Source organism: Carica papaya, chromosome 6 (assembly GCF_054855325.1).
Source record: "Carica papaya isolate Zhongbai chromosome 6, ASM5485532v1, whole genome shotgun sequence".
NCBI lineage: Eukaryota > Viridiplantae > Streptophyta > Magnoliopsida > Brassicales > Caricaceae > Carica > Carica papaya.
In genome coordinates, this window is record NC_142314.1 from 6,304,915 (window position 1) to 6,330,537 (window position 25,623).

Below are 25,623 nucleotides of genomic sequence, written 5' to 3' on the forward strand. Positions count from 1 at the left end.
GAGAGAAACAAACAGAGTTTGAATTGCTAATCTATACACGATGCCAGCTCACTTTTTTCCATCATTTTGGAAGTTTTGTAAATATAGAAAAGGAAAAAGTGGGATTGCTTTCGGATGAACCTCCTTCACATTTGGTAGGAACCGGCCATAACATGGAAATGAATACATGAACAAAACTTCCTATTCAACAAGGTGAAAAAGGATTCTATCTTTTGCAAATCCAAATGGCTCAACATGACGCGCTTTGTAATCACTGGATATAGCTTCCATTGCCTGTCGGATAGTTTCATGGTATGATCTCGAGATATAGCTTCACTCTTTAGACTGCGATTCTCCTAAAAGAAGTATCAAAAACTGCAACGCCAGTATCAACGTTGGATAATGAACCTGACTCCAACAAAATCAATCATTAAACCATGTAAGTCATTCCGACCTGCATCAGATGTGAGTGAGGAACACTCAAGTTTGCAATTCCTCTCCTACAGTTCTTTCTCAGGAAAGCATAGAAGTAGTTTATGATCAACTTCTTGATAAACCATGAATCCTTCCTGGCCCTAATATCTCCATGACCAAGAAGATAAACAACCCCTGATTCTTTAGCCTTACGAATAAATGATAGTTCCCTCTCAAGACTCTGCTCTGCATCAGGAACAGCTGATTCTGCAGGAGATGCTGGCTTCACCACCTCAGAGGTGCTTGCCTCAGAAATTTGCTGGTTTGTATCCCTAAACTCAGCCAGAAGAGGAACACCAAGTGAATACACACTACCATTGGGAGCTATAAGAACTCTCGAGCAAGAGAGATCGCCCTCAGAATCTGTGTCTTCCTCACCATCACTCTCCAATGATCGCTCCTGGGCTTCTCTTCGAATAAACTTTTCCAGACTCTCAATCAGTAGTTGCTCAAATGCTTGGTGATTTTCCTTCCGGACATCCTTGTAGCCATACCTGTTGAAGTGGTTACATATAAACTGTAAGCATGTAGCATATTTGAAAGCATAGACACAGGAATAGGGAGCCGAGCCTTCTCGAAACCCCAAACTGGAATGATGATAGAACTTAACTCCTATGTTTGCACCAACATGATTAAGGGTACCTGAAGCTATTCCACAGATGATGGATTTCTGAGGCAGAATCCAAATAGTTTGCCATCAAAACTTTTCATTTTTTGGAGGGGAAGGGGGAAGTGGAGGGGGTGAAGGGAGAGGATTAGCCTATTTTGACTTCTGCATACCTCCTGCAGATAATTTAATTCCTTGGCACTTCAGATGATGTGAAAGTGCCAAGTGATTGATATTAATTGTACCAGACGCCTTGTGATCTATACCATCAAACATTATTTCCCCATTTATTCAAAACCTATTCTTTTCCTACTTTATTCCTAGATCTCAATTACTTGATACATAGAAAATATCATAAATTTCATATTACATTCACAATTATACCAACCATACTTTCATGTTGAATTCTAAAATGGTAAAACTCTATATCCACGTTTTAAGTAAGAGGAATGTCACAATCCACCTAGCTTGGATTGAACATAGAATTTAAATACCATTTTCATCAAAATCTTTCTCCCATTTCTGTTTTATTCCTACTTCTGTTCCAAAGAATTGATAATTTAAACTAAACATGGCCCAACAGTCCCTACCTCTATTTGATAATAAAAAGAAAAACAAATTTATATACTATTTAAATCCATCTGGTTCAATTCAGTCCCCGTTCCTTTACCTCTGAATTACTAGATTCATACATGATCCACTAATTGAGAGGTAAAGGAATGAGAAATGAATTTAATCAGACTGACAATGAAACTCTGCAACCACATACAAACAGAGAAGACAAAATGGGTGATTGCCGTAGATTCTTACGAAATCAAACCTCACTTCTAAACGTGCTTGTTTATATGATTCATTCATAAAACATGCTAATGTGGCAACGGAAATGCATGTTACCTGGCAATGCAACGAAATATATGGTAACTTTTGGGGCAGACTCGCCTAAAAAGGAACCTTTCATTCTGAGGCACCACAGGAACGGGAACATACTTTATAGACACAAATATGATCATGGAATGAATAGCAGGAAGAGTGGTCAGAAAATGGCCAAATATTGCAGGTACTCCCTTCACTAGCTCATTATATAGCAAACCAATACCAGGAGCTCTTATTGTCCCCAGATTGCAACCCAATTCTCGCATTAAATCCATTGACAGTTTTTGCTTGACTTCAGTTTCATATTTAAGCTTGCTCCCATAATTCCAGACATACATTATAAAAAACATTGTTGCTGCAAAAACTAATATTATCCAACTTCCGTCCCCCACAAATGATAAGACTGATGAGAAAAAGGTCAATTCTAATCCCAGGAAAATAACCACAAAACTGAGGACAACTATAATGTTTATCTGCCATATAAGCAGCATAACAATTGTCACTAAAATTGTTGTCATCATCATTACCCCTAGCTCTGCAATACCTGGTAAAGAAAAGAAGAGGAAAAAACTCCAGTATCAGAAAAAGCACGCTTGCATAATAACAGTAACAGATACAGCATCAAGATCAAGTAACGGAGAGTAAAATGTCTGATGACAAGTCATTCCACTTGACTATGTTATAATATAATATATATATATATATATATTATCTATCATTCAAGGACACCTAAAACAACTGCCCAGATAAGCTATTGAGTTAAAGGGAACAAATTTAGTATAAGCTCAACAGCATGTGCCGGTAGACAATTGGAGAATTACCATCTTGTTAGCTTATTAATTAATCATGCAAATCACCTTGGTCTCACAATCAACTTCCCCTTGTAGTGAGCAGAATAGATTTGCTACTTTTCTAAGCAAACACAAAGAATTACAAGGCAAGTATGGCAAATGAAATTAAACCGAACTTTAATAAGATCCAGTATATTTTGATGCAATAACAGATGTACTGCTCAACAAGATGCTATTGTCTTCACACTATACACCCTGTAATAGTCCTTTTTTCACTCTTTTGTTGAACAGTGCATAAAAGCCTGGTTAACAAACAAAATGGATGACAAACAACTGAAACCGTGTCAACAAAATATGTTAAATAAAATCAGAGAATACTCTTACCATATGCATTTCCCATCTCATTAATGCTTGAGATAGTGCAAATGAAGATTAGGCATACCCCCAGCAAAAACCAGTTAATGACGGGGATATAGATCTGACCCATGAATTTTCGAGAGGTGTGAACGATTTTAAGACGAGGAAAACAACCAAGTGCCGTTGATTGTTTTATACAAGAAAATGTGGCTGTTGTCATTGCACGACTGGCAATCAAAGCAGCAATATTAGCAATGAGAAAGACTGGCCAGAAAGCAGCGCCTGTAAGAGATTGTAATAAATAAAAAAATTATGTTTTATACAAAGAAGATTGGTAAATATAAATAACGCAAGCAAGATATCAAGGATTGAAAAAGAAGGTGACAAGGATCCTGTAACCAAAGGAGAGCATATTCAAAAGAATTCATAGACCTTATTGAAGGCAATCTTACTTGGAACTGAAGAAAAGAAAGCTTGTGCGGCATCATTATGATTTTCCAGAAGATAGGCAGCTTGACCCAAATAACCCAGTAAAAGGCAAGGCAAAACCAGAAATACAAATGTGAGCTGCAGACAACCACTACCAATAAATCAAAATTGCAGATGATTAGAACACCAAGTAATAGATGAAAAGGACAAACTTAAGGATTCAATAGCCTCTATTCCGTTCCTCCAATACCTGAACAGATCGCACAGAAAAGTAGCAAAGATCTGCAAACATTGCTTCTGAACCTGAAACAAAATCCAGCATCCTTTACAACTTGGATACAGTGCTTATAATTGACATCCAACCAAAGCTCCCTTCCTTTTATTTTATTTTTTTAATAAACAGGTAAAATATTTATGACGCAGAACAAAAAGATAATAGAAGGGACATATTTTCACAGGAGATATTTATGCAATTGTAATGTTTATGTATTACTAAAGTATTTAGCTTATTATTAGTAATTATTAACTAGAGAAATATTATTAATATGAATTTATTACTTCTTATTCAATTCGGATACTATTTACTTACTGGCCAGATTATCCATATAATTACTATTCATCCATTGAGTTACTTTTTTTTTTGAAGTGAAAAATAGAAAAGTGGTATTAGTATGAGCATCAGAGGTGCAAAAGAGCATGTACAATTATTTACAGCTTAGCTGTCCATACCAATAATCTTCCTAAATAACTCAAAATAAACCAAAGGATGACCCGTAAGCAAAAACTTTAGGGTACCAAGCCATCTATTCTTCAGTACATCAAAATCATTAGTGTCATCAAGACCCTCAAAGCCCTCACAGTTCCTAGCTTTCCACACAGTCCACATAAGCAAAATGGGAATCAAATCAGTAAGGATACAACTGTTACTGAGTTGCTTCCAAGCCCAAATCTCTTCTCTGATAGATCCCAAACAAACCCAGCTAATACCCAACCAGTTGTAGACCATACATCGCAGATGATAAACGACAGGGCAATGTAAAAGAAGGTGCCTGCAGTCTTCCTCAGCTTTTTTGCAGAGATAATAGGCATTTACCAAAATTAACCCCCTCCTAAACTTATCTATGGTCAAAATACATTCTCTGCTAGCTTCCCATGCAAAGAATGAAACCCTTGGAGTCACCTTTATTTTCCATATCAGTTTGTAAGGAAATGACAGTGTAACGACCCCACTGTGATGTGGATTATCCTCCCCCTGCCTAAGAAACTTATACCAAGATTTGAGAGAGAGAACCGTGTTTTGTGACTTTCCATTCAGGTTTATCCTCAATATCATTCAGCCTGATCTCTGACAGTAACTCCAACATTTTTTCATACTCAGGAATTCCCAATCATTCAGATTACGATTGACCACCACCTGCCAAAACCCTCCCCATACTGACAATTAATAAAGCAAGCACTCACCCAGACAGCTTTATTTTCAGAAATGGCAAAAATTGCAGGAAATCTGTCCCTGAGGAGACCTCCCTCCAGCCATTCGTCTTCCCAGAAGCTGATCTCATCCCCACAACCCACCTTCCATCTGATTTGTCTAAGGAATTTTTCTTTACCATCTAAAATGTTTTTCTATAGACCTTTTCTGTGATTTCTCACCACCCCAATAGATAACCAACCAGAACCATCAATAAAATATTTTGAAGCAATAACTCTCCTCCAAAAAGCTTTTTCCTCGTTGATAAAGCGCCACAGCCATTTTCCTCGCAAAGCAATATTCATTTCCACCAAAGATCTAATCCCAAGACCAACATTTTGTAAAGGTTTTTTCAGCTCATTCCAAGCCACGAGATGAAATTCTCTGCCATCCTTCTTACCCCCTCAAAAAAAAAGTTGTTTTATAAAGATTCCAACCTTTTAGGCACATTGCAAGGGATAGACAATAAAGATAGGTAGTACACAGGCAGATTGCTAAGGGTGCTCTTGACAAGTGTAAGACGGCCACCTTTAGACGGTAAGTTTCTTTTCCAACCAGCCAATCTCCCTTCAATTCTGCTGATAATCAGGTCCCAAGTCCCTTGGTCTTTATAATTTGCCCCGAAAGGTAAGCCAAGATACTTTATTGGCATATTGGACTTCTTGCATCCGAAAGCCACAATCGAGTCTGATTTGTCATCCACTCACCCAACCCCACAAATTCAGATTTTGAAAAGTTAATCTTCAATTCATAAACCACTTGGAACCCCATTAAGATGCATCTATTGTTCAACAAGGCTGTCAAATCTGGTTCGCTAAAAACAGAACATCATCAGCGAAAAATAAATGAGTTATTTCTTCCTTAAAGGCACCTTTCCCAACCTTCAAGCCATGGAATATGGCCTTCAGGATCATTCTGTTAAGAGCTTCCATTACCACTATGAACAGGAATGGTGACAGGTGATCCCCTTATCTCAACCCTTTAGATGGCCTAAAGAATTTTGAGGGGCCACCATTGACAATCACAGCATATGATACAGAGGTAATCACCATTGAGTTACTGATTTGATTATTGAGATCCAAAATTTCTATTTTTGATCCTTGATAAATTTTCTCAAAGTTTTATATTCCAAGTTGAGAATTTATAATTAAAATTTCTGTTTATTGAATTTTTATTTATGATATTTAATTTAAAACATTTGAATATATATTGGAGAAGATTAAACTAAATACAAATCAGTCTCATAAAAGAAAAAAATCTTCTAATTATGAAAATCAACTATAATTTTGCTTTGTAAGGAGATTTACTAAATATACTAATCTACATAGGGATTGAACTTCTACAAGAAGTCGGATTCCTACACTCCCCCTCAAGTTGATTTGAAGATGTTGCGCAAACCAAGCTTGGAACTCAATTCTTCAAAAGTCTTCCTAAGTAATGTCTTGGCAAAAATATCTGCGATTTGATAGTAAGATTGAATGTGTCATAAGGGTAGTACTAGTGTATCAATCTCTACATACTTAATTCGATCATGATGAACGAGGTTTTTTTCTATGCTTATTGTGAATTGATTGTCACATAACACTTTCATAGGCTCCAAAGAGGGAATTCTTAATTCAACCAATACCCTTTGTTACCACATTCATTCATATATACTATATGCTAAAGCTCTAAACTAAGTCTCACACTACTCCTTGATACCATTGACTGCTTTTTACTTTTCCAAATAACTAGGTTTCCTCATACATATGTACAATATGCAAATGTGGATCTTATATTAGTTATAAAACCAGCCCAATCTGCATCCATATATATTTTAACCTCTTAGTTTCTGTTTTTCTTTAAAAATAGTCCTTATTCAACTGTCATTTCTAAATACTTGAGAATTTGCAACATCGCTTCCATAAGTTCTTCAGTTTGGTAATTCATGAATTGATTCACAACACTGTCGGCAAAAATGATAGTTTGTCTAATATGTGAGAGATAAATCAGTTTACCCATTATATGTTGACCTTTTTTGTTATCAACTGGAGCACTATTAATTTTACTTCCCAGTTTAATGTTGAAATCCATGACTGTGCCTGCAGGCCTGCATCCAAGTATTCCAGTCTCTTTTAGAAAATCCAGCATGTATTTTGGCAAATAAAATTGAGATTCTTTTCCTTGACCTAACAATTTCTATTTCCAAAAAATATTTGAGATTTTCTAGATCTTTAATATCAAATTCTTTAATTAAGACTTTTTTTTACTCAGTATATCTTTTATGTCATCATTTGTAATTATTATATCATCTACATATACGATAAGGATTGTCATATTTCCTGAAGGATCATGCTTAACAAATATAGTATGATCTGTTTGGCATTAACTCTATCCAAACCTCTTGATTGCCTTAGTCAATTTGTCAAGCCATGCTCTTGGGATTGTTTGAGACCATATAAGGACTCTTTGAGTCTACGGACCTTTCTGTTAGCGAATTGACTATCAAATCTTGGTGGTATCTCCACATAAACTTCTTCCTCCAACTCTTCATTAAGAAAAGGAATCTTCACATCTAATTGGAATACGGGCCGAATCCAGATTGGTAGCTAGGAACATGGACCGTGTTAAGTTTTGCTATTGATGTAATGTCTACTAATACTTGATTCCATAATATTGAGTAAATTTTTTGGCCACTAATCCAGTTTTGAATCTGTTACAATCAGCATTATCCTTGATTATGACACCTATTTACAGCTTACCGGGTGCTTTTCTGGTGGTAGTTCTATTATTTTCCAAGTTCATTATTTTCTTAGGCTTCAATTTCCTCCATTATTATAGTTTTTTTATTCGAATACTTTTAGCGCTTCATGTATTGTTTTTTATATCTATATTTTATCAATATTGCTAATAAATGTCTGTTGAGTTGAAGACAGATTTTTGTATGAAATAAAATTCTGAATTCGATGATCAAATACCTTCTTTTTTTTTTGTTTTCTTATAGAAATAGGTATATTATTATTATAAAAATTATCAAGGGAGAGACCCGAACTTGTATTACCGAAGTATTCAATGATGTTGAATCTAGATCTGGCTTGGACACATGACTCTAATCAGGTGGTTGTGACTCTTTTTCTTCTTGATTCTTGTTCCTTCTAGTGTAGACCTAAAGTTCAAGTTTTTTAGCGTCGTGAGTAGGTTCAAAGGTCCAAGTGTATCACCTTATCCTGTGTGTTCTGAGGACTGCATGGGTTTAGTTAGAGAATGAAATATTCAGTGGCAGAGTTCTGAAAACGAATTCTTATGTATTCTTGTCCAACTAGATACCAATTCTGTAACATAGTTGGTTTAATTGAAGGATGACATCCATAAAGTTATAGAATGTCCATGTGACTGATAAATAACACTTATATACCTTTTGGTTTGATGAGTACCCAAAAAAAGAAATATTCTATTGATTTGGGGCCTAGTTTTTTTCTGATGGTTGTGTAAATGAATAAGTGTTGAATAACTAAAGATTTTGATAGGCAGGGTAGATAGAAGTCAAGTGGTTGGAAAGTATTGAAGCATGACTTGATAGGGTGTTTAAAGCTCAAGGACCTGGGAAATTATTCTATTAATAAGGTAGGTCACAATTACAACAACTTTCCTATAGAAAAATTTCAAAACTTGAGTAGTGGACATGAGAGACCAGGTAATGTTCAAGAGATGTTTATTCTTCCTTTTGGTTATCTTATTTTGTTAAGGGGTATCAACACATGAATTTTGATGAACAATTTATAGATATCAAAAAAATTTTAAAATATTCTTTTGAAGAGGGCTGGTGAGCAAAACCTATTTGAAGGGGTGAAAATTGGTAAATCCCCAAATAAACTAGAGGTTTTCCATTTGTTTTTTACAGATGACTCTTTGATTTTCTGTAAACGAAGTATTGATTACATGCTTAATTTGAGATGTATCCTTCTTTACTTCCAAGCTGTTTCAGGCCTTAAGATCAATATTAGAAAATGAGAACCGGTATGTATTGGAAACGGAACCTGTAGAAAACATTTGGCTTCGGTTCTGGGTTGCAAAGAAGTTAAATTACCTATTAAATACCTTAGCTTTCCGCTCGGTAACAAGTACAAAGATAGTGCTGGGTGTGGTCCGGTTATAAACATGTTTGATCAAAGACTCAGCAGCTGAAAAGGCCGTTTTTAATCTAAAGGGGGTAGATTGACACTCATCAAAAGCACTCTCCAACCTCCCTATCTGCTATTTGACAGTTTTCACTATCCCGGTTCACATTGCCAAAAGAACTTGAAGCTATTCTTAACATATTTCTTTGGGCTGATACTAAGGAAAAGAGGAGATACCATCTGGTTCGTTGGGATGATGTCAAGAAACTGATTAGAAGGGGCGGATCAGGTCTTAGATCTATCACCACTATTAACAAAGCTCTTCATGCTAAATGGATTTGGCATTATTTGGTGGAGATCAATAGTTTTTGGAAAAAAAACATTAACATTAAATGGATGAGGAGAGATAAGCTCGACAATTTCTGTGTTGCCAACAGACCACAAGGTCTCAGTTTATGGAAGGCTATCATGAATATGTTCAAGACAGTGTATGATTGCTCCCACTGGCAGATTGGAAGAGGGGACCAGATTAAATTCCGGCACGATCTCTGGATTGGTGACACTAAACTGAAGGATAAATTTCCTATGATTTATGCTATTGATCAAAACAGTGACTTATATGTCAGGGGCTTTTGGCAATGAGGGCGGAGGGGTATGTACTGTTTTTTTGTGCAGAAATCTTCAAGATTGGGAGGTCTCTGAGTTCAAGGGGTTCATGACTCTAATGGCTAAGATTCATCTCACAGACTATAATGACAAACTCTGTTGGAACCTTAAGAAGAATGGAATGTTCACTATCAGATCCTGTTATAACTATTTGACCAAAAATGGCATGCCTACCACTCCTCTGTTCCCCTATAAAATTATCTGGAAGTCCCACCCCCAACCCCCCCCCCCCCCCCCCCCCGGAGATTATCTTTTTTTGGCCAGGGAAGCTGCCAAGAATCGTATCCTTACCATTGATAACTTGGTGAACTCTCTAGCTAATAGGTGTTTCCTTTGCAAGTGCACCGTTGAAAGTCCAAATCACATCCTGTTTTGGTGCCCTTTCACCTATCAACTTTGGTCCCTGGTTTACAGCCTATCTAATGTCCACTGGGTTATGGTCAATTCTGTGATTAATGAGCTTCTGGCGTGGGAAAGTTTTTCCTCTAATAAAAAAGCTTCTCGTCTCATCCCCTTAACCATTTTTTGGGTTATTTGAAAGGAAATGAACAATAGAGCTTTTGAGGGCATTGAAGAAACATTTGTAAATATCAAAAATAGGTGGTCCCATTATTTTTGGGTCATAACTTATACTCTACAGATGACTTAAGAGCAATTGTAGATATACTTATTGACCTGTAACTCTTTTGTACATGGGGGCACCCCCTTGGTGTCACTTACTTAATACATCCTTACTTTTATTTAAAAAAAAAAATACTCTTGCATGTTTATCTTCAATACTTTGTCCGAAATTGAGTTTGAACCATGTTAAATTTTCTGAATATATAGTCAACTTCTTATTCTTCTTTCATGAGAAATAGTCATGTAATTTTTATATGATCATCTACAAAAGGAAACAAACCATCTAGTACCAACGATATTGTTGATTTTAAATAATCCCCAAACATCAATATGTGACATGGAATATATATATATATATATTTAGATAAACATATAGTACGAGTATGTTTTGACAATTGATATATTGAAAGTTTTTCAAATTTTTTTTTTCTGAATAAAGAAATGAATAATTTTGGAAGACATACAAATTTTAAGTATCTCAATCGATAATGTCATAAAATAATTATACTAAGATTGTCTAAATAAGTTGGATTATCTTGAGACTCAACACACATTGTATTATGGAACCTTTAAGGTTAACTTCTTTAAGATGAGGATATCAACTATTCCGGCACACTTGAGTGAGATCTATCCGCTATTTTTGCAGTAAAATTTTTATTGCATGGATTATATTTTTAAAACAAAAGTTTTATTTCCCTCATGTGATTGGATGCCCTTAGTCAATTATCCAAATATCTTAATTTTCTAAAATAGCATTGAGAGTACTAAAGAAATGATCCTTTTAGGCTATTGTCTCAACTTATATGTTGTTATTGACATAGTCTCGATAGGAACATTTTTTGGAGGGTTTTTATCTACTCTTTGTTGGATGGGCATGATTCCCTAGTGGAGACAGTTCCATCAAGAGAGGCATAGTTTCCCTTACCTTCTGTTTTTTTTTTTAAAGAAAAGTGTTTCCCTTACCTTCTTTATCCATGACTAATTTTATGGTTTTCAAATCAGCTGGTTTTCCATGAATTTTCCAGAAATTATATTAAGTATGATTTAGTTTTCTGCAGTCATCACACCAATGTTTGTGATGTGAGTACGGATGACTTAAACTCTTCAAGCAACCAACCGAGCCAAGGAAAAAAATCGGACAAAAAAGAGTCAAAATTCCAAGAAAACCCAAAAGCAAAACATGGGAAAATATTCGCCACCCGTAAGAGACATTTTCCACTCGAGAGATTTTTTTCTCAATAAGAAAAGTTTCCTTTTCTTCTCCATATCATTCTCAAATAGTAAAAAAGAAAACAAGATCAATGAATTTCGGGAATCCATCAAGGGAGAATCAAGAGTTTTTCTACCCTCAAGGACAATATCAAATGACTTCCTTTCAATTAAAAGGAGTTTCATGGGAAGAGGAAGTATATGATTGAGCTTAAGGCTAGGATGTTGATCCAAAGATTGGAAATTGCAAGGTTGGAGGAGAGGTGAAACAAAAAGAGAGAAGAGGAACCTAATATGTGCGAGCAAATGGTGCTACAAGCACCTTCTAAGTAAAAAAATAAGCACCTCTATATTGACTTTTTGTGTATGTGCTTAAAGTGCTTATTGTTTTTTACCTGTTCAATTTACAATAAGAATAGAGTAATTAGCTACGGAGCCAGTAGAACAGAAACAAGTTGAGAAGTTATAAAGAAAGAAGGTAGATCAAATACACTAGCTATAGGTTATTTCTCTTTGTTCTCTAGTATGTCTTTTCTCTTTCTTTGTGATTCTAGGGATAGCTTATTCTCTATAGGTGGATATCTATTCTTTCTTGTCTTATATATTACTTTTTGTGTCAAGAAAAATAATATACTCAAACAAATTTTGCAAACATATCCAAAAGCAAAAAGATCACATACACTCTTCTGTATAGTCTACATTCCAAGACTTGCACATTTATACCTGTCACGCATAGAAGACAACCTCCAAGGGAATACCAAGCATTAGTTGAGTTCCTCTTGAAGAAGGAATAGATGTGAACAGGATTGAATGCTTGAAAAACACTGCTGTCATATATAACAAGGTTGTAAATCCCAATGCCTGCAAGAGAACAAAACCACAGAAATAACGCAGGGCCTACAGCAAGTCCCACTTTACTTGTCCCAAACTTCTGTACACTGAATAAAATTATAAGGCAGGCAACTGAAATCATCACCACTTGATCTGTGCAATAAAAAAGGCAAAGCAGTAAATTAGTGACATGCCTACCTTCTGTATATTAATAATAAAAAATGCTGTCAAGATCATAGGCAACTTGTTTAGATGAATAGGGGAAGAAAATTTTCACAGAAGTAGAATATCCACATTTCAAATAAGAAATGGAGAATCCATGACAAAAAAAAACATTCACCAACAACCTGCCTCTATTTTAACCATTATTGTATATTCTCTTCTCTGGATAATTACCAGTCTATATATAGGTATTAATTACAACTAATAAAGAAAATATTAAAATAAAAGAAAAAATCAGAAGTTTCTATAACTTTAAATCTACTTAAATAGGCAGAATAATTTTGAAATACAAAATAATAATAATAAATATTATTAGTTCTTCAGTGCCGGTAGCTGTAAACTCTTCTTTCTCAACGGGAATCATAGCCCTCTCATAGTCAAATCAATGGGCTTGCCTTTCTTGCTTGAAATCAATTTCCTAAACCTCTTCCTGCTCATTGACTAGTGGAATTACTTTGAAACGGGACAGCATTATTAATACTATTCAAAGTTAAGATTATTTTGTTCAACATGACTTATAGTTTTCTGATATAATTTTTTTAATTAAAAAATAATTATTACAGAAGAATACAAAGGTAGAGAAAAGGAAGACTCGATATCCTCCCAAAAAGGGGAAAAAGAGATGTAAAGAAAAAAGAGAAGAGACTGATCACTTTCAATCAAGGGTAGCCAGCCAATCTCTCTGCAAAGTGGACTAATATCGCTTCGTTGTTGACACATGTCATCGAGCTAATCCAGTTTCCAGTCCACTTTCGCCAATGCCTCCTAAATCATTAGTAATTTTTGCCTACATGCCAGCGAAGACACAACAAGTTCCACAAAATCAATTCAAAACTCCTCAGTAATCCTAATAAACTGCAACCATTGGGCTAGTTATTACATGTGTCACCATAAATGCCTCTTTTATAAGGAAGGAAAAAATACATCTTCACGAGGCACCAAGCAGTTGCAGTTTACCTTTATAGACATCCATCCAAAAGTCGTAAAAGGATGCTTAAACATAGTCAATCAAAATGTCTATAGATCCATTATAGTTATAGACATTTTGACAGAAGTTTTTCTTCTTAAGGAAGACATTAGGTAAGAAATCCTCGAAATCTTATTGATTGGACAAGGGATGACCTCAAATAAAATATAAGGTTCTTTCTTCTTTTGATAGGAAATATATATACACACACATTAACAGGGACATAAGAAATTACAATTGTAGTGATGATGTCTACAGTAGTGACGATAAGACATCATTCAACAAGGAGAAAAAAGGAAAACCTAAAAACAAGAAAAGAGAAAGGAAAGACCCTAGTGTACAATAGTTTCCCGATGCATTTGCATCTAAGGCATACCCCAAGAAAATCCGCATCTTAGCCCACAAAAAAGCAAAAAACACAACCCCATCCCAGATTAGCATAGAACAAGATATAAGGATCTTAATTTTGGGCCATTGGAAAGGCATTCATGGGGATAAGATGCTGGGACTTATCCCTCTGGCTACTTTTTGGGCCATTTGGAAGAAACGGAACATGAGGGTTTCAAGGATATAGAATTTAATTTTGATAGGTTTAAGGACTAATTGGTTCCAGATTCCAAGTTTTTCTATTAAGGATCTTGAGAACCTTACAAATATTTTGATTGATTTGTAAATATTTTATATACGGACAGATTGCAAATCAAGCATTGTAAACTTTAGTTAGTTTGATGATCTACACAAAGCACAATCTGATTACTATCTCTAATCAAATCATGTCTATCAAAATCACAAGTAGCACTCCAAAGTGTCTTTCTTCGACATATAGATGGCATCCCTTAGTCATTTTCATATTATAAATAGTGCTTCTAATTTTGTGAAATAAAGACCTTTAAACATGGGCCCAGAAACTGAAACATTCTTTTGGAAGAAATTTCAATCTATGGAGCACTTAAAGACTTCAATAAGGTTTACATACGACAAGTTGGTAGAGTTTGAAATCAAGTTGCCCGCGGATAGTTTAGAAATTAGAGGAAAAACAGGTGAGAAGACAGAAAAAGAGACGCACAGGAGAAAGTTTAGGGATTGACATGAAGAAATACAAGCTAGACAGGATATTAACTTGACAAAAGAACAGAGGGATAGATAACAGGGAATAGAACTCCAGCAATTCCTAATTGCTTGTCATTGTTTATCATCTAATCATTGTAATAATTAATAGGCTTGATATATGCATACTTATAACTAGTAAGGAAGATAATTAAAGAGGAAACTAAAGATTCTTGTTCCTAATTTAAATAGCCCAAATAAATAAAGACATTGAATAACAATATATAAAAACTTCTTAGATCCTTCCAATTGAAATTCCACGCGAAGAGCCCATGAAACTTTTCCAGATATCTCCATTTCTGTACTTCATTGGAAATGGGTGACAACAATCTTTTGATCTTTGGGGTTCAGGCAGTTCTTTTACTTTGTAATTAGATTTTGTTTCAGTGTCCATTTTGTGAAGAATTCAGGAGGATATGTTATCCTCTACTATTGTAATTCATCTTTCTTAATCTTAATAATACTCCCTTTTCTATCAAAAAATCATAAGAACTTCTTTAACATTAAATTTATTCCTAATTAAAATCTTCTTATTCTACACAAGTTTCTTCAAAACAAAAGACTCTAATGTGAAAAATTGTGATTATTAATGCATCTTATCTCTACCTTCCATTCTGATCAGCATATGAACAGTATAAGATCAGGTCAGAAGAATATTAAGTTATAACAGTTATTTCTAGTCAATTTAATACCACTCTTTCAAAGTCGTTAAGTACTTGCAATGCTTTTCTAGACATATCTACGTATCAAATAGAAAAGCTTTTTTTTCAGCAAATAGTAAAGGAATTAAAAAAAACCAAAGATATTAAGGTATGGAAAACAATAACTGTGAGGTCAATGTCTGTGATATCATGTTACCTTGTTTAATGGCATCTAGTCCAACCTTTAGACCACCAACAGCTGACATCACTGTATTAAGAGAGACAAATGAGTATGGAACCATATGAAAGGGCAGACTTAAAAAGATCCTGTTCAACTTGTAAAGATTAGATCAACAGATGACAATAAAAAGCATGAAAAACATCTGCGATCGAAACCTGACATTGCCGGTGTAATAGCCCCATCAGCAATCACCATGGCAGTGCCAGCAAGCACTAACATCAGAAGAATCTTTTTCAAGGTCAATGAATTCTCAAGTCTTTCTTTTATTTTTAGAGATCTCTCCAGTTCAGCAGATGGCACCTTTAACCTGAAGCTTGATATGCGGGCATCTGATGGAAGCTGATTTGGGAGAAGACTTACCTTTGCATGCCGACAAATCAACGAGTACAATGCAAAAGTCCCACCTGCAGCATTAAAACAAACCAAATAGTTACGCCGCGTGCAAAATGCACACATAGAAACATTTATTGATGCATCAGACACAGAGGAAAGAGCATGAGCCTTATTTACAACAGATAGCATACCTTCACCATCATCATTGGCCAAAAGGACAACAAGTACATATTTGACAAGAGGGACTAAGATTATAGTATACAGGACTAAGGATAATGCTCCAATAACATCGTCTCTTTCATTAATAGGTGCTTTGCTAAACATCACATTGAAGGTATATAACGGACTTGTCCCAACATCACCAAAGACAACCCCAAGAGTCTGAAATGCAAGTATAATTCTCCTTCCTATGCTGAAGTCCTGAAATTGATTTCAAACAAATAAAAAAGAATATCCTATCAGTAGTTGACCATGCATAAGAATTAACCACAACAAAAAGTAACTTTCTGGCATAAATTACCTTGTCTAGAGCATTTATGAGGCAAAACAAATGCTCTTCAATTATTTTTTTTTTTTGGTTAAAAGAAGAAAAATCATTAAAACAGAGGAAAACATATACAAACTAAATGACAGGAAGCTATACTAGAAAAAAAAAAAAGAAAAACAATAACAAAATAAACAAAGTATACACACTATTGGTATCAACCCAGTCCCTTTATAAAGTGGATAAAGGAACTCGCTAGTTTGATACAAATTTCAAAAGGTCATTAACTGAGACGTTTAAAAATTCTCGCTTTTCTCTCCAACCAAAGGACAGATATTGCAAGAAAAAAATAGCCCCTTCCCAAAGCAGATTCTGATCCTTACTCCATCAAAAACCATATAAAGAGGAGATGAAGATGCTCAAAGAAACATCTAGTTCCTCCAGGTGATTTAGAGAAATAAGCAGAAAGCTAACAAGATATAAACTATCTAAATCTACATCAAAGTTCTGATGTCACCAATATTCCCAAGATGCTACTAAATAATTCTTGACCTATCACCCCATTTTCTTCTTGAAATAAAAAGTGTAACGTATGTATTACCTACAAGCACCAAGAGGGTGCAAATCCCATTTACAAAAGAATTTACAATTCAGTTAGCATATCAATTAGGTCACTGAAATTCTCAATAGAAACCTATCACCCCATTTAAGAACAAATAAATCTCAATCCATGTAGAACAGCCAAGCCTTAAACTAGTTTAATTTTTAACTAAAAAATTTACCATCAAGAGGTTTATTTTTTCTAGAAAGAAACAATCCCAGATTTATTTCTCCCAGAAAAAAAACACAAACCAGATTTATATTTAGAACATACTTAGATATCACCAATATAAAGATAACAAATGAAATTCCAGGATGAGCATAACCAAACAAAAAAATATAAATATGGAGAAATCTGACACCTGCAACTGAATCAATGTTGCGAATTCGCTTCAAGCAAGATCAAGTACCAACCTCTTTTCTTAATTAATCTTTTAATAAGTACAGATAATGGAAAACCTGAATGATCGCTGAAAGAAACAGACTGCTGTCCCACTTCTAATACTGACATCCTTCTGATGTTCTTTTGACTAAGACCCCATTAAATATATGAGCGCTCAGATCATCTTATTAGCTTTTTCTCATAATTTTATCCAAAGCTAAAACATTTTCAGAACAAACAGAAGAACAGGATAAATGATTGAAACACGATCGTAGCCACTATATGAATTGTTTATATGATATTTCACAATAAAATGAGCACATCTAAAGAGATAAGCATGTTTTACATCATACCAATGATATGTTAAAAATCTATTTCAAAATTTTGTGATAAAATCTTGTTTAGTTAAAAAAAAAACAATTTTCCTTATTTTTATCCTTTGGTGAAAGATAAGATCATTGGACTTGTAATTCTAGTATCTTCCAATAAAGTACAAAAACCTATCATTTGATCTACATTTAAACGTAGGTTTGCCCCTCCACAAAAAGGCTGTTTGCAACCAAGTTAATCACAGCTTTAAATTTTGCTAGTACAAATTGCAAACCAAGTAATACATTCATACTCACAAATAGATGACTTTTGTTTATGTGGAAGAACAATTAAATTCCCAAGTACTTTTCTTCTTCATTTTGATAGGAGGTTTGGGAGAGGCACAAGTACTCAAAAAGTGAGAAAAGAGGTTAGTAATCATTACAAACCTAGACACACTCCAATCCACGTTCCCAACATCTATTATTTGCACCTAAGTTTATGATGTGATGAGATCAAATTTAGGTTGTCCATGAACCTTGAAAAGTTCCTCAATATTTTTTATAAAGACATTCTAACCAGAATTTCATTGTCAAAAGCCAATCAGTGAGCTCTACACTCAGTAGCACCATTATCAAACCTAAATTTATTTCCAGCCAAATCCCAGAATCAATGCACACAACCATTTTTTACCTCATTGGAACTTCAACTTCACCTTCAAACAAGACAGCAATATAGACAAACACATACTAAAATGCTAGCAACCAGAATAATGATTTCTCCTTTTTCCTTATGCCCCAATCATCAAAGTACAGATAAATCTTGAAATAGAATGAAATTTCTTCAACAGAAGAGGGTTTCGGATTTCCATTACCTTTTAGGAGGACGAAGTGGAGTGGCTGGGGGCGTTCAAGGAATTTTTCCGATCCAGAGGAGGCATGACACGGGGCGAGAGCATGAGAGGAAGGAGGCATAATCTATGGTGGCTCTAGGTCGTAACTGGAGAGGGTGATATCTGATGTTGTCAAAGGAGAACCAGGACACAGTGAAAAGAATATGTGTGCCATAAGGTGAGCAGGCGGTCAGGTAGTGGTGGCTAATGTTTACCCTACATGATTATTTCAAAATAAAAATGTTTACCCTATATGAGGTGGCTGGAAAATCACGCAAGACAATGAGGGAGAATAGGAAACTATTGATCATGGCATCGAAACAAGTCAGTAAGGTATGGAGGGGATTGAGATGTAGCTGACGCCGTTCTATTATCCGATCTGCTGATCGGAACTGAGGGTGACATTGGAGCCGAACCAGAAATGGAGTTTTGCATAAGTGATCCATGGCAGAGCGAGGTTAGAGAACGAGTTGAGAAAGAGAGATCCAAACTTGCTGCTGACTCGACACTTTTCAAAATTCAAAATACAATAGATCAAAATGCACAGAGGGTCTGTCGTTCGGAAGGGACACAAAACGCAAAGACAATGGACCATTTTGGGAATAAAAGGGCATGGAAGATGTTTACAAGAGACAGGCACCTGAGTAAAACCGCGCACAGACCCATATAGAGGGCCATGGGTTGAAAAAATGGGTCAGGAGGCCGAGTCTAAGACTCGTATTGAGACCCGTGCCCAGACCCGTGAACAAAAGAAAAACTCTAACATTTACGATCACCAATAGCAGTGGAAGAAGGATGGTACGGTCAACAATGCAAAAGATAGGTAAGTTAGCCATTAACACCAATGTTGGAGGTGGAGGTATGGGTGAGACAGATCAAAGCCGAAAAGTGGATGACTCGGGAGATGGTCACATCTTGGGAATGTGGTTTGAGGATGGCCAAACTAAGGACAATGTAACCAGGACGGGGATGAATTATGTTATGGCAATTATCCTAGTGAAGGAGGAAACGGTGGTGGATGATCCTGATGAGGAGGAAACGTCAACTGTAGTGCACAGAGAGGGAGCAAAAGAAGAAAATAAGGGGGAGAGGATAAGTGCTCTCATTAAAGAAGAAAGCTCCAGATGGGTCCTTGAAAATCGTCAGAAAATTAGCACAATGATAGAGGTTACTTCTAATGATTTAGATGAGCAAGTCATGGCTCTATTCAGAGAAACTGAGAGAAAAAGGAAAGGAGAATAAGAAGGAAGAGAGGACTTAGGTTAAGATCAAGGGTAAAGAGACTGCAGTAAACAATTAATTACGACATCCCAAGGAAAGGGGATAAGACGGGCAAAGGAGGATCCAGTATGATTTAATGATGTTTGGACGATCATAGCATGGGCATAAACAATGACAAGAAGAGACAAATAATCAGGGATTGTATGAACATATGGAACCTGGACGTGATATGCCTGCAAGAAACAAAAATGGAGATCATTTCAGTTAGGATTATTCAAAGTTTATGGACGGTTAAGGAGATTGGGTAGAAATAATTACCAGCAAGAGAAGAAGCTCAAGGTATCCTTCTGTTATGGAAGAAGGGATTTACAAAATGCGTAGACGTTGGGGGTGAGTGTTCCATTTCCTACCTGTTTAAAGATCTTAGGAATGAACAAAAATGGGTATCTATTGGGGTGTACAATAGGAGTGAAGGTAGAGAGAGAAGAACGCTATGGAATGATTTGAAGAACTAAAAAAGAAGGTGAGATTGGTTGTGGGTGGTTGAGGGAGACTTCAATGTGGTGTTACATAGAAATGCGAGAACTGGTGAACATTTCTCGCAGATATGCGCCAAAGAATTCAAGGATACACCAAATAGATTAGATTTAGTGGATTTACCGCTTCTTGATGGTAAATGGACATGATCAAATCAAAGAATTAATCTAGTGTGTTCTTAAATTGATACTTTTTTGGGTTTTCTTGTCAACTACTAGCTTCGAACCTATGCCAAAAACTTTTGCAAGGGACTATTTCTGACCATTATCCTAGATGTTTAGTCTCTGGTCGGATTAAGTAGGGACCTTGTCCTTTCAAATTTGAAGACAAATTAAAATTCGTATCAAAATCCAGGAGTGGTGGAATGGTACAAGGATAGATGGTAAGACCAGCTTCAGAATAATACAGAAATTGAAGCAACTAAAAAATGAAATCAAGAAATGGTTTAGGGAGGCAAGGAAGAGGTATGATTTGTACATAATGATGTTACTTCATGAAATCGAGTCTATTGATAAGAGAGAGGGCAAGGAGGTTTTGACTTCTGATGACTTTGAGTGGAGAGAGTAATTAAAATTTGATCTAGCTACTAGATTAAAAATGGAGACTTTATGGAGGCAGAAATCAAGAGCTCAATGGATCAAGGAGAGCGATAGAAATACAAATACTTTCATTACCTGGCAAATCGACACAAAATGAACAACCATGTAGAATTGTCTAAGATCAATTATAAGAGTGTGGAAGGAAATGATCTGTTGAGAGAGAAGGTCAGAGACTATTTTGACATATTATATCATGAAGACTTTTCTTGGAGGCCTAAACAGGAAGGTGTCAATTTTAGAATTTTAGATGAGACTAGCAGGTTGGCCTTGGAAAGAGAGTTTTCATAAAAGAATCTCGAAGGTTTAAAGCAGTGCAAAAAGGACAAAACACTTGGTCCAGATGGTTTTAACATGGGATTTATTCATGAATTTTGGCAATTTATGGGGAAAAACATTATGGAACTCTTAAAGGAATTGCATGAATCCGAATCTTTTGTAAGATCTCTAAACTCCTCATTTCTGGTGCTCATTGCTAAGGTGGGAGAGGTATAGATCATCAATGATTTTAGGATCATAAGCTTGATTGTAAGCATTTAAAAACTTATTGCAAAGATACTTTCTAGAAGAACATCAAGAGTTATGGTTAAGGTGGTAGGTGAGTGCCAACATACTCCATAGGGGGTAGGCAAATCCTCAATGCCGCACTTATTGACAACAGGTGTACAAGAAAATAAAGGGAGTCTATGTAAGCCCGACACAGAAAAAGCGTACAATCATGTTAATTGGAGCTTTTTGCATTACATGCTTATGAGAATGGGTTTTTGTGTAAAATGGAATAGATGGATAAAATCTTGCATAACTTCCATATCCTTCACGATTATGGTCAACAGAAGGCCATCTTTTTTTTTTTTCAAGACTTTTAGAAGTCTAAGACAGGGAGATCAACTATCCCTTTTGTTATTATTGCAATTATGAAAGCTTTAAATAAGATGTTGCTAGGAGCAAGGGAGTTAGACTTGTTCAAATGCCTTAAAGTGGGAGTAGGGGAGCACACTGAGGAGAAAATTCACATATTTTTCGCAAACGATACCATGCTGTTCTAAGAGTCGAACGAGCGTGCAATAATCAACCTATTGATGGATTTTCAAACAGCTTCGAGAATCGATATCAATCTTACCAAGTTTGAGATGGTTACATTGGGGGATGATAGAGACGCCGATAGATTGCAGAGTGTCTTGGGATGTAGAGTTGTTAAGTTGTTGATTAAATATTTGGAGTTACCATTGAAAGCTAATTACAAAGAGGTAAGGGCATATGATATGGCAGTGACTTAAGAAAAGAGGTTAGTAGGTTGAAAGAGAGCTCTTCTTTCTAAAGAAGGGAGGTTAACACCCATCAAAAGCATATTGGGTAACTTGCCCATTTACTACATGCCCTTGTTGACTATTCCGACGAGCGTTGCAAATAAATTGAAAATTAGCCAATGCAGATTCTTATGGGGCAATTTGGAGAAAAAAAAAGATATCATTTGATAGATTGAGAGGAGATCAATAAGCCAATTTCCCAGGGAGGATTAGGGTTAAGATCTCTTGTGGATATGAACATGGCTTTACAAAGTAAATGGTTGTGGAGGTTTATGAATAAAAAGGGAATGTTGTAGAGAAGGGTGATAGAAGTAAAGTATGGAGCATATGAAAAAGGATGGTACACCAGAACATTTACAAGCTCGCACGAGAAAGGTTTATAGAAAAAGATTTGCATGGACAGGGACAAATTCCAGACATGTATCAAATGGAAAGCTGGCAAGAGCGATGGAATCTATTTTTGGTTAGACCCATGGCTAGATGGTGGAGCCCTTAGAGATTAGTACCCTCAGATCTTTGCCCTAACACAAACAAAAGACATATTAGTTAGTGACTCTCTCAAAGATTTAGGGGTAAGGGAGGGCAAAGAAATGGCAGGTAAACGTACTAAAAAACCTCAATAATTGGAAAATCAATCAATATGAGAATCTCCTAAGTACCATGTCTCTCATTACTTCAGATGGCAATAATGATCAATCTCTGTGTGAGTTTCACTAATACAGGGTTATTTTTGGTTAGATCCTTTTATAAGCATTTGATTTAAGCAGGAAAACAATGGAACCAAGTTCCCTTTTAGATAGATATGGAAGGTTAAAGTTCCTTCCAAAATTGTTGTCTTTGCACGGAAGGCCGGAAGGGGTTGCATTCTGACCATTTACAAATTGATGAGGAGGGGAATGACTATGGTGAATGGGTGGGCGTTATTTGTGTGAAGGTGCTGGGAAACATGTAGTCATGTTCTTTTATGGTGTCCAATAGTGTACAAGCTATGGTCGATGGTTTACAATTTATTGGGTATCAGCTGAGCAAATGGCATGTTCGATCAGAGATGAAATTTGGGCATCAAAAAAATAAGCTGGCGGAGGAAATTTGTGGACATAACCACCCACCATTTTCTGGGTGAACGGAATAGAAGAGTTTTTTAAGGGGTAGATGATATGATGGATTTTTATATGAGTAGGAACCAATGGTTTCAGACCCTTGACTTTTTTATTTTGGATCATCCTCTCTGTTCTATGGAGGATTTGGGGACCTTGTTAACATTGTGATAGATATGTAAATAATCTGTATATAGGTTAGCATCTGGTGGCTGCTAATTTAATTTATACTTTTTATTTCGAAAAAAAAAGAAATGAAATTTTCACCTCCTTGGACCTTGGAGCCTTCTTACCTTAAAAAGAAAGCAATATAAGGTTCTCAGTAAAGAGAGAGCATCCAATATAGTACCACAATAATCGCCACTAATAACATCTTAAAACTAGTTTCTTCCAATACACAAAATAATGAACTCTCCTCACCCCCTTTCCACACTGAGCCACCGGAAATGGTTCAAACACACTACACTCTTATGAATGTTATCTCCCTTAAAACTCTTGAAATGTCAAATTAGTAGCACTAACAGCGAAGAAACTTTTCAAAAACCATTTTAATAGCTTCCACGCAACACCTAATGTTAATAAATACAAACCCAGGCACACAAACCAATTCATGCATGCATATACATAAATACATGACACATATATAGGAGGAAGGAAAGTGTTTAATATAACCACCTCGTAGTCATTTCTCTGGGCTCCAGGGACTTCCAGTGCTTCAACATCGAATGAATCGATGCGGGGCCCAGTCCGAATCAACCGCTGCTCCGCATTATCCTCATCCTCGGAATCCAATTCGATGCGGCGGCGAGCGTCATCATCGTTGGCGTCTTCGTCCTCGTCATCATCGATCTCTGAATCATCATCACTCTGGAAAACCCACCGCGATTCTGTGGAGTCCATCGAACCCATTCTTCCGCCGTTGATCTCATCCCTCTCAAACCCCCTCGCACTGCCCTCCTCCGCCATTACCACCCTCTCCACCGCGAATCCCCAGGTCCACAAAAGAAATCGGTTTCCCGAGATTCGAAATGGATAGAACTCGAGAGATGTCCGCGAAAGTAAAATTAGGGGAAATTCAAAATGACGGAAAATGTATAGTGCATGGTGATATTTTAGGGTTCGAAATTTGCTGGAATTTGTAATTTTGCGAATGAGCTTTGGGATCACGCGATATGTAAAAGCAGAGAAGGAAAACGGTGTGCGTCTGTGTTTTGTTTTTGATCACTTAACTGGTTTGAAGTGTTTTAAGTAAAACGGATTTGAGTGGGAGAATAATCTGACGCGCGGGGAGGGAGCTTGCGCATTACGTGGAAAGCTCCACGGTAGATGCTCTTAATTTAAACTAAGAAAAATTAATTAAAATTAAGAGAAAAATAAACGAAGATTTTTGCTGATGAATGAAACGTGCCAGGGAGGTTATAGAGACTTTAATGGATAAGCTGAGCTGGAAAGTACGGCCTCCGTGGGTTTCAGGTGAGATTATAAAATCTAATTTTCTAAGAAAATTAAATAAATTTAAAATAAAACAAATTTAGAGTTAACTAAATTAAGAAAACATTTTCAGCCTGTCATTAATTAAAGTTTTAAAAGTCTTTCGCTAAAATAAAATTATTGTTATAAATATTTAATAACATATAACCTGAGACTTAACTATTAAAATATTTTATATACTATTAATATTTTTTTGGTTTAAACATTTTATTCTTTACAAGTCTTTATATTTTTAAAATATTTTTAAATAAATATTTTAAGTATAAAATAGTTAAAACATCATTAGTTAATAACACATATGGAGCTAAGTGGTGTTAACTTGACACATGTTGATGACGTAAAAATTGTATTCACGTCATCGTCTATATCATCACGTCGTTTTTTTTTTTTTTTTATGAGACAAACTTCCTATTCACCTAAAAGCAATCTCTCAAATCATGAAAGCTTAAGAAAAATGTACAAGAGTATAGATAGAATCGCAAGAAGGACAAGTAAGCTATGAGAAAAGAGATAGATGGCTTGAGATCATGCATAAGTGAAGTTCAACTTCAAGTCTAAAAGCTTGGAGCAAGAAACAAAATAACAAAGGCCAACATAATGAATTTAATAACCTAAAGCTTATTTCTCCTTGTAATGCTCTCTCAGCTCCTCACATTTCATCTCCTTAAGCTTCTTTCATCAAGCTTTAAAATTAGTGTCCAATCTCCATCAAGGAGACCCCTAATGGCAACTTTTGGGTTCACGTCCAAGTCAAGCAAAATCTTTAAAAATCTCTTAATAACAATACCAGAATA

General features: G+C 35.8%; 1 protein-coding gene and 1 long non-coding RNA gene across 2 annotated transcripts; both read right to left on the reverse strand.

The window, feature by feature from the left end:
• Window positions 1-24,574, reverse strand: LOC110816199 (potassium transporter 7-like). Its single transcript, XM_088206477.1, has 10 exons — window positions 24,014-24,574; window positions 16,105-16,333; window positions 15,736-15,984; window positions 15,557-15,607; window positions 12,295-12,555; window positions 3,761-3,813; window positions 3,534-3,648; window positions 3,109-3,363; window positions 1,955-2,477; window positions 1-947 (listed from the first exon to the last, which is right to left on the reverse strand). The coding sequence occupies exons 1-10, from the start codon at window positions 24,302-24,304 to the stop codon at window positions 410-412; spliced, it is 2,565 nt and encodes an 854-aa protein (XP_088062603.1). The 5' UTR covers window positions 24,305-24,574; the 3' UTR covers window positions 1-409.
• Window positions 19,175-24,003, reverse strand: LOC110816200 (uncharacterized). Its single transcript, XR_002539978.2, has 2 exons — window positions 20,120-24,003; window positions 19,175-20,034 (listed from the first exon to the last, which is right to left on the reverse strand). It is a non-coding gene; the product is annotated as an uncharacterized LOC110816200 (long non-coding RNA).
• Window positions 24,575-25,623: the final 1,049 nt, after the last annotated feature.